The sequence below is a fragment of the Chelon labrosus genome, assembly GCF_963514085.1.
Source record: "Chelon labrosus genome assembly, chromosome: 10".
Lineage (NCBI taxonomy): Eukaryota > Metazoa > Chordata > Actinopteri > Mugiliformes > Mugilidae > Chelon > Chelon labrosus.
The window spans coordinates 5,037,632-5,048,197 of record NC_140360.1 but is presented as its reverse complement, the minus strand read 5'-3'; the positions used below and the strand labels follow the sequence as shown (position 1 = coordinate 5,048,197).

The window sequence follows — 10,566 nt, the reverse complement described above, 5'->3', positions numbered from 1 at the left end:
GCGTGGATGTGCGGATGGGGAAGTTCGTCCAGGGCACTGAACAGGCATCTGGTGTGGTCCACAGTAAACACAAATAAATGACTAAAAGTGTCTACTAAAAACAAAAAAATAAATAAAAACAGAAAAAAGTATTTGTAATTTATACCAATGTGTATTTTCCTATGTTGGCGAAGTCAACTAATACACAAGACTACACATGATATCCTCATTAAAATAACAAAAAACACTAAAAAAAGACTACCATCACACTAAACAAACATATTTTATTACAGATGCAGTAAAATTCTAATTATAAAAACACATTTATAACAGATAATATATATATATTTAAAGTAATAATACTTCAGACGGTTTGCGTAACGTCTGGTGTAATCCAGCAGGTGGCGATAATGCACCTGGTCCATCCGCCAGAAGAAGACGACGAAGAAGAAGAAGCAGAATCGTGCTGCTAGAAATCATAGAAGAAGAAGAAAGAAAAAGAAACAGTAGAAGAAGAAGAATAAATCAGGTCCGGATCAGCTGGCCCTGGCTCTTTTGTCTCTCGGCTTGTCGTAGCGGCCAGGTAAACCTCCTTAATAACTAATAAACAACACGTCGGTGGAGCCGTGTGTCGCTGCGGTTCTGTTAAAACTACACTTTAACCAAACTATCGCGATGTTAAGTCCTCCTAACCACAGGAACAAGTTAACTTATCCGCTATGTGGCTAACCGCTGTGTTACGGTTAAGAAGAAAAAAAAAAAAAAAAGTTTGGTTATTTCATTTCTGGTTCACCTGGTTATCTCTGAGGGAAACGAGTCGCTTGGAGGTGACTTTAACACCAAGCGACACGTTTTTCACACATAAAAGTTAAGCTTTTTAGGAGAAATGTGCAGTTAATTGTTCAGTTTTGCCTAAAATTTAAATGAGATTCACTCATGTTCCTGTTATTAAGGCTGGCCCACTGACTAACAAGTCATTTTGACAGTTTTTGGTGACTTTGTCATTAATTTTCTTTAAAACTATTGTAGTAAAATGACTTGAAATATTATAAATAAATAGTCAGGTTCACTGTGAACAAGATTCAAGTTGATAAATACGTAAACATATGGAGGGAAATGCTTTATGTGTGTGTTTTAAGATAGTTTGGGTGACTTTGTCATTCATTTTCTTAAAGACTATACAGTAGATTTACTTGAAATATTAAACAGTAATAGTCAGCCTCACTGTGAACAAGAATCTAATCATTAATTTAGCAAACCTACGAATAAAAATGTTTTATGACTTGTTTGACAATGAGAAACTGGACTACGTGTCAGGACGCATTTTGATAGTTTGTGTGACTTTGTCGTTCATTTTCTTAAAAGCAAAACCGTAAAAAATGGCTTCAGATATTATACAGTGGTAGTCAGGTTCACTATTAACGAGAATCTAATCGTTAGTTCAGCAAACCTACGACGGAAACTGTTTTATGACTGTTTGAGAACAAAGAGATCATCAGGATGTTTTAAGGTAGATTGGGGTGACTTTGTCGTTAGTTTGCTCAAAGACAATACAATAAAATGACTTGAGATCTTATAAAGAAATGGTCAGAGTCCATATGAACAAGGATCGAGTCAATAATTTTGCAAACCTATGAAGGAAAATGTTTTACGACAGTTTGAAAACAAGAAATTTAACTGTGTCTGGACACATTTTGATTGATTGATGTCATTAAGAAGACAGACGGTGGGAAAGTGCGAATGACATTTATGCCATTTTTTTGTGGCATTTATTCACAATGTGCCACTGATTCATGAGATTGTTCTGGTCAAAGTGATGTGTAGTTTTGTATGGGATATATAAGGTATATCATTGTAATATGTTATTCATAAAAAGTGCTTAAAGTTGTAATAATTTGCTGTTGTGTGTGTCTGTGTGTGTCTGTGTGTTGTGTGCAGCTGCAGGATGGACATGTCCACCAGGCTCATGGTGTGGCAGCAGCTGGCTGAGAGCTGTGGTCTCAGCACGGTCCAGCAGGGTCTCCAGCAGGTCTGGAGGCTGCTGCTGCTCTGCCTCATCTGCAGAGTCTGCTTCAGACTGGGTGAGCCGCACCGACTGCACAACCTGAAACATAAAATCTACAATTCAACTGAAACAGATTCTTCATCGTCAATCACATTTATTTTCTTGGTGAAAGGATGAAAGAAGCTATTTCTGTCTGTCAGAACGTAGAGAAACCTCGGACTGAAGCGATCTCTTGTCCGTGTTCCTCAGGGGTCGTGTCCACTGTGAAGCACTCCGTGTCCGTTCTGACTGGGCTGTACGGCCTCTTCCTGTTCTTCGAGGAGCACGTGCTGTGGGTGCTGTTGCTCAGCGCGCTCTGTTACTTCGTCCTGCTGCTCAGCCGGGACTCCAGCAGCAGGGGCCTCTTCCTCTCGGCCGTCATCCTCATCTACCTCCTCAGTGGGTGAGAAAACGCTGCGTCATACGTATTAGATCAAGTATGAAATCAGTGTAGATTCAAAGGGAGAGAGGTGAGATGATTTGGGGAATCGTGCTACCATGGTGACAGTTTACAGACTGAATCACGGCTCACTGTTGTGGACTTTAAATGCACCTTGATTCATGCCTTATTAACACAGAGGGTGCGGTGGAATTTGGACCATTTTATTTAAAGTTAGTCAACTCTGGACATTAAATAAGAAGCTCAGGATCCTCAGCCGTCGTGACTAATTGTTTAACGACCCGTGCAGTCAGCGTCAACCATTCCTCGTGCAGCTTCATTAATTCCTCCATCATTTTGTGCAGATTTCTGTGCAGGCAGTTCAGTGGGTCTGCAAACAGAATTCAAGTCTTGTAATGCTGTTTCTGCCTCTTCATTTCAGAGAGTTACTTTTAATTGACATGGTGACCTGGCATAAAATAAGAGGTAAATATTATTTAAGTTACTCTGTGATCTTTAACTTGTTTTCTACAGTACTTCAGTGTTCTCAGTTACTGTGCCGCATGTTAAATAAAGCTTCACTCAAATTCAAAGCACTGTGTAGGCTGCAAGGGCAATCACATATATATTCATTTATATTAATCTGTTATTTAGTTAGCCGATTAAAAAGGGGAAAAAGTTTTTTTTGTCTTGGGAGCATGGTAACTCAAGAACATTACACAGTAGAAATGAATACTCTGCGTGGAATAGATGATGTGATTAGTTTTGTGTGTGCTTCACTACTACAAACTGCAGATGTAAAAAATCTGTTTAAACTGTCACTTTGTAGGGACCTACTTCCCTTTTGACGACAAAAAAACAAGACCTACCAACATAAATTGATGGATTTTTGTATCAAGAATTGATTTGAATTATCATTCGTTAATACACAGGATTAGATGTTACAATCCCTTGTGCCAAGATCCCAGGCAAAACACATTTAGAGGCCCTGTTCAACTGAGAAACCCTAACAAACCTACGGTCATTAGATATGACGATTAACCTACAGTCTACATGAACTAAGTAAATGCTGCTAGCTTGTATGGCCCGCTCAGCAGCTGACCAAACAAAGAAATATCACTACCAACCAACATGAAGACATCAGATACCTGGCCTAGTCAACAGCAGTATGCAGCATGTCATTGGGTTTTTCAAGTGGGCACCTCCCTTCACCGATGTTTCGTTAAGTTAGGCTCACGACACCTCGAGAAGGCTCAACAGTGACTTCCAGCGTCCTGGAGTCACCCCCCTCCACGCTGCCACTGCAAAACCCTGTGTTTCTCACCATTCAGTGACTATCAACAGCTAATCTTTCAATAATTTAGCCTAGTCCTTTTATGAATCACAACCCAAACAAACAAATATACCGTGGTTCGCCCCGATGATGCGGACTGAACCACGAACCATGGATAAAGGGGTTAGGCAGTAATAGTAATGATCAGAATCAGGGTAAATCTCAGTGAAATTGATGAAAAGTCAACGTCCTGAAGTGATAGAAACATGTTTGTGTGTCAGGCTCTCAGATGGTGGTGGCCATGAAGGCGATCTCTCTGGCCTTTGACATGGACAGACGGGTAGTCGACAGGCTGCCTAACCCAGCTGAGTTCCTGGGCTACGTTCTCTTTGTGGGCACCGTTGTCTTCGGCCCTTGGATCAGCTTCTCCAGTTACAAGAACGCAGTCGAAGGCACCAAACTGGTGAGTGGCTGACACTCTCTTTTAACGCCGCTCTGTGTTTTACGGTGGGACTCACCCCGGGCGGAACCAACTACGGAAGCTCAGATGTTCTTCTTCTAACTTTTCTCAGTATTTCAAGTTTGCTTATGACTTAATTTTCTGTCTACTAACCCAAAGTAGCCGACATCTGGAATTTGTGTACCTCTCTCACAGCCCAGGGCCTGGTTTTACACCAATCAGATAACAGCTGATTTCTCTATTAGTTCCCTTCTTATGTTTTTTGTTTTAGAATCTAAAACCAAACTTGAAAGTACACAAACTCCTATTGAAACCCAAACCTCTGGGTTCCTCTGTGTTCATGCTGTCCATCATGTAATACTACTGCTGTGGTAACGTTCTGGCTTGGTCCTTTAGAGCTGGTTGTGGCTGCACAGATCCTCCCTCAGCCTCCTGAAGAGTCAGATCTGTTTGCTGGTCTCCACCTGCGTTGCCCCTTACCTTTTCCCTCTGTTCATCCCGATCCAAGGCAACTCAGTCACTCAGAAGTAAGAGACATTTTCATTTAAATCTTTGTTCTCCTGCCACAAAACGACAGCTTGTTACAGTACGCTGCTTTGACAATGCAATGTCTGTCTTTCTTCCCCTGCTTCCAAGGTACATTTGAGAAAGGTAAGGGATGATAATGTGTCTTTAGGGATGCAAAAAAATCCTTAATTGATAGTCACTTCAACAATCGGTAGGATTATCTTAAAGGATTATCTTATAGACCGTTTTTCCAGGTAATGGAACAGTTTTAACCACTGACACATGCTCATCACATCCATAAAGTCAAGTAAATTGTTGCAGAGACTAATTAGAGGGCATAAATTAGACTAGACCAAATGTGTTGGACACATTAAACTATTACATTTTAACACGTTTTTCAGCATTCAATCGATAGATAGATAGATAGATAGATAGATAGATTATTTATCCTTAGGGAAATTCGGTGTCCAGTAGCTTCATCACATAGAATGACTACAGTCCAGTTGTTTCCTCACAGGGAGACGTTGTAGAGTCTTATGTCCTGAGGGACAAACAACCTCCTCAACCTGTCCATGGAGCAGGACGGAGACAGCAGCCTGTCACTTAATGAGCTTCTCTGTCTGACTATGGTGTCCTGTAGAGGGTGGTGGACATTGTTCACGGTGGACCGGAGTTTGTTCTAGGTCCTTGCTTCTGCCACTGATGTCAGGGACTCCAGCTCTGTCCCTACCACAGATCCCTCCTTCTGTATCAGCTTGTCCAGCCGTGAGGTGTCGTCCCTCTTCTTAGTGCTGCCTCCCCAGGACACCACAGCGTAGAATAGGACACTGGCTACGATAGTCTAGTAGAACATGTCCATCAGCTTCCTGCAGATATTGAGGAAATAGAGACGGCTCTGACCTTTTTTGTTCACTGAGTCTAAGTTAGCCGACCAGTCCAGTTTGTGATCCAGCTGTAGACCCAGGTACTGATAGGTCTGAACCACCTCTACACACTCCTCGTTGATGGTTACAGACTGCAGGTGGGGCCTGGACCTCTGGAAATCCACCACCATCTCCTTGGTTTTGGCTGTATAGAGAAGTCATGGCGTGCAAAAATCGGTTCAGGACTCAATCGAGCGATATGACTTAATATTAGATGACTGGAATCGGCTCGGACATAAAACAAACTTGATCGGGAGATCCTCAGGCCAGAGTTTCACTATTCAGCTGCAACGTAACATTGCTTCTTAGTAAGATCTCTACACATGGCCATGTTCAGATTGAAGTGCACTACTAAGGGTCTGCTACAAGTGCACACCTTGAAGCTGGGATAGATGGATTCTTCTTGAGTCATTTGGTGATCTCATGAATCTCACAAAAGTTCAGCAGCCTTTGCAAGTTAACGCTGGAAGATGAAGCTGAAAGGATATCTTGTGGAACTAAAATGTTTCGCTGACCTGTAATCAACCCGGGTGGCGAGCTGTCCTGATTTCAGATCTCTTGCAGGTTCAGAAATGGAGCATAGTCCATGTCCTGCTGACTTTCATGTAGGAATAAACATAAGGAATATGCGTCTCTGCCGTGGAATTGAGTCACAGGTCAAAAGTTTGTTTTTCAACGAATGATACTAAAGGCTGCATACTGTAGTAGGTGTTAGCACAAGGTTGTTTGGGTTAAACGTGTAAAACTGGTCTGATAACAGTCCCCTACTCCGTGTGGACGTCCCGTGTGTGCATGTTTCTGAAATGATTTAACCTCTGTTCTCTTGATGATTATTTGAAGAGCATTGTGCGATGTACATTTACTTTTCATGTGATGTGTTGCACAGGTGGCTCTACGCCTATGAGAACGCAGTGTCCTTCCACTTTAGTAACTACTTCGTGGGCCACCTCAGCGAAGGCACCTGCATGCTGGCGGGAGCAGGATTCACCGAAGAAAAAGACCACACCAAATGGTAAGTTTAGCTTAGCTGAAATTTTCTTCTTTTTCTAACATGAAACTGTGTTTTTAAGCAGAGGTAGAGTTTAGCTTACTCATGTAAGGCTGTAGTCCAGCTGGTTTTATTCCAGTTTGATCTACTGTGGTTTGCTTCTGGCTCTTCTCACGCAACCCGGATACTTATGGAAAGCTGCAGGTAGAAGATGATATAACTGTGTGACGATGTGAATCAACATCAAGCGATACTCTCTGGGTTGCAGGATGCACAGCTACATTCACATTTCAGATATGTCGTTCCTAAGAACAAACTAGTTGTTGCAGGATCAACTAAGCGGAGTAATAAAATTACGACTGATGCCTGCAAACCTCTCACCTTCTCATGCATGTGTCCAGGGAAAGATGAGACTGACTTTCCTCTCTGCATTCCACAAAGAGATCCATCTCTTGCAGCCAAAATCAAGCCTCTCTTTCCAGGTGATCATTTTATGGTGGGAAGTAAAAGGTCATCTTGACAGGTCCTGGGAGTCCCTTAGTTTCAGGCTGGAATTAAACTAAAACAAATCACAGTGAGGTCCTCGTCTTGGCGTACAGTTCAGTCAGATGTCTGCTACGTGGTCCACAGCATCATCCCCGATCCCACTTCTGACAGATCTCTTGAGGGAGCTGTGGAGTAGTGGTTAGAGGTGCAGCTTGGGACTGAGGGGTCCCAGCTTTGCCTCCCACCGTGTCCATGGCTGAGGTGCCCTAAACAAGCATCTAACCCCCAAATTGCTCCCCAGGTGCAGAGGCTACTCCCCACTGCTCTAACTGTACACACTACTGTGTGAACAAATGGTGAATCCCGCTGTATCTGTCCAGTATCTATGTACAGTATCTGTGCGTTTGTGTGTGCAGGGACATGAGAGTAGTGAAGCCACTCAGTGTGGAAATGCCTCGGTCTATGGTGCTAGTGGTGACGTCCTGGAACGTCCCCATGTCGCGATGGTTCAAAACCTGTAAGTCACAAACGCCATACTCTCTGTGTTAAACATTAAAAAAATTATGATCTCATTCTCACATTGAAACAGTTTGCATTTGTTATGAAAGACATGACATTTAAAAAAAAAAACTGCTTTTACATGTATATATTGTCGTAATGTTGGGTGTTTACTTGTTCTGTCCTTGTTTTTCCTCAGACGTCTTTAAAAACGCCATGAGACTTGGAACGTTCCCAGCCATCTTGGTGACGTACTCAGCCAGCGCCTTACTACATGTTAGTAAGATGATGCACTCTTCTATGCACAGCCTTTAATACGGGCTACCACTTTAATATACTTTATACTAGCGTCACTAATAAAAACACAGTAGACAGTAAAGCTTTGCATCAATGAAATCTATAATCTTGACCTGAAAACATACTGTAAGCTGAGAACAGACAGATATGTATAGTCTGTATAAAACAAGGCAGCACCTCAGCACCATCAATAGGATTTAATAGTACTCCACAGCGTGTTGGGTTTTTTCTCTCTCTCTTTGAAGGTGTTGTATAGCGATATAGAGAATTGTGTATCAGTTAAAAACAATAGAAGATGCTCTACATGTAGGCTTCATGTGTTTGTTTTCTTCAGGGTTTGAGCTTCCACCTGGGAGCTGTTCTGCTCTCGCTGGGTTTCATCACATACGTCGAACATGGTACGCACCAACATTTCTGCTTGTATATAAAAACGTTAAATGTTAAAAAGAGATTTTATAAAGGCTACACAGTTTGACCTCTTTATCTTATCCTCAGTTCTAAGGAAGAAGCTTGCATCCATCTTCAGTGCCTGTATCCTGTCCCGGCCCTGTGCTCCCGACTGTAGTCATCAGCACAAGAAGGTACGACTTCTACTTAGCTACTTAGAAAAGTAAGCATTCAAAGCACACAGGTGTATAGTACTGCGTAGATGTTTTAGGAACTAAATGTTCTGTGTGAAGGTTCTCAGTCGTCCAGGTCATGTTATATCCAAAAACGTTCCGTGTTATATCCTCCAGACTAATACCATGACTAGTGTATTAATGAACTTGTGGCTAAAGATGGCACTCTATGCCTCTGCTGGATGTTTGGGCTCTTTGTCATGTCAAACGTCTCCACGGTTCCTGTGGTTTCTCTTAGTGGGAAAGCTCAGGAAGCAGAGGTGATGCACATGTGCGTGAACCTACGCACTAACAAGGTAATCTGGGTAGATACCAGGTTATAGCCTTGTGGATTGTTTTGCTGCATCACAGGCTGCACTCCAGTTATTCTAAAACATTGAGTTTGAGTTAGCCTGGTTGCACCAATGATCGTCTGGTGGTTTGCACTGATGCCTCACAGCAAGAAGGTTCTGGGTTCTATCCATGGGTCTGACTGGTTCCTTTCTGTGGGGAGTTTGCATGTTCTCCCTGTGTCTGCGTGGGTTCTCTCCAGGTACTCCAGCTTCCTCCCACCGTCCAAAGACATGCTGGTTAGGTTCACTGGTGATTCTAAATTGGCCGTAGGTGTGAGTGTCTCTCTGGACCCCGCCTCTAGCCCGATGACAGCTGGGACCCTTCACAGGACAAGTGGTTACAGAAGATGAATGAATGAATGAATGTTTCCCTTTACCCCTAATACATGTGGATTAATCAATGTGAACATCTTGAAAGGTTCTTTGCACTACTTGATTCTCTAGAACAGGGTCGTCAAACTCATTTTAGTCCAGGGGCCAAATTAGATCTCAAGCGGGCCGGACCATGAAGATAAATGTGTCATATGATAACTGTTTATCCAACTATTTCCCTTTGTTTTAGTGCAAAGAAGAACAAGTACGTTATGAAAACGTTTACATTAAAGGAACTGCTGGAAAATTCTTGAATAGTGGTCAGCTAGAACAAGGTCAAAAACTAAAATTACCAGTAACTTCACTGCTTAAAAAAAAAATACTAAAAAGAAGGAGATGCACCATGAAACTGTTCTTGTGATTCTGCCTCACGTTTTGTTTTTCTCTCCTCTTCTTTGTAGGATTATTGGGTGGTACTGCTGAATGTGTTTTTCAGCTTGTTGGTGGTTTTCCATCTCACCTACCTGGGCTCCATGTTTGACCCTGGACTGGATGAGGAACATTCAGTAGAAGAGGTAAAAAAAAAAATAAAAAATCACCACCTGTTTGAGAATGTACACTCTCCCAAAGTGACTTGCTGACTTGTTTGTCATCCCTTACCGTTTGCAGGGTTTCCCGGCCATCCACACCATCCAGAGGTGGTCTGAGCTGAACTGGGCCAGCCACTGGGTCGTGTTCATTTGCTGGGTCTTCTACCGTTTAATTCTGTGACGTCGTCGGAGCAGATGGGGAAGACGACTGGCGGACACGCCAAAGACTTTTATGATACAATTCATTCGTGTCCGTGCAATTTCAGAAAACCACATCCTGATATAACCCACTAAGAACCGGGACGTTCTGGGAAAGGTGGACGACTTTGTGGTTCTCAGAGATGATGAAGAGTCAGAAACTCTTCAGAACTGTTTGACAGACCTTAGTTGTGTCTACGATGCCCTACACATCAGTCCAGTTACTTCATTACAATGAAAATATGAATGGAAGAGAACACTACACATAATAAAAGGTCCAAATAGAAACCTTGACCACATCTTATCTGGTCTTACGTTCACCTGTAGACAGTCAGACAGGTACGGTTAAACACTACCATGTAGAATCTGTTATATTGTTATATTGTTGTAATGGTTGGTGTTATGTACATGGCTAAAAACATTTCAAAGATTCAACACATTTATGTATCAAGAGATGTGTTTAAAAGGTCCAGAACTGTAAAGATTTTTTTTGTTATTTGTATTTTTTGTATTAAATATATTCATTTAGACAAGATCCTGTTTTTTTGTTGTCCACCTGGGAAACTTTTAGACCTGGCATTCATTGGTGTGGATGTTACTTAGACATGTAGCACCCACCTAGACCAGACCAGGCACCGACACCCCATAGAAATGACACTCCTTGATGGCAGCAGACATCC

The 10,566-nt window shown here is 42.3% G+C and overlaps 1 protein-coding gene across 1 annotated transcript; it reads left to right on the top strand.

The window, feature by feature from the left end:
- The first annotated feature begins 425 nt into the window (after positions 1-425).
- Positions 426-10,367, top strand: LOC311494342 (protein-serine O-palmitoleoyltransferase porcupine-like). Its single transcript, XM_084553340.1, has 13 exons — positions 426-562; positions 1,918-2,060; positions 2,234-2,426; positions 2,845-2,888; positions 3,957-4,138; positions 4,532-4,662; positions 6,452-6,577; positions 7,456-7,556; positions 7,737-7,813; positions 8,169-8,232; positions 8,330-8,415; positions 9,560-9,673; positions 9,768-10,367. Exons 2-13 carry the CDS (start codon positions 1,925-1,927, stop codon positions 9,867-9,869), a joined length of 1,356 nt encoding a protein of 451 aa, XP_084409466.1. The 5' UTR covers positions 426-562; positions 1,918-1,924; the 3' UTR covers positions 9,870-10,367.
- Positions 10,368-10,566: the final 199 nt, after the last annotated feature.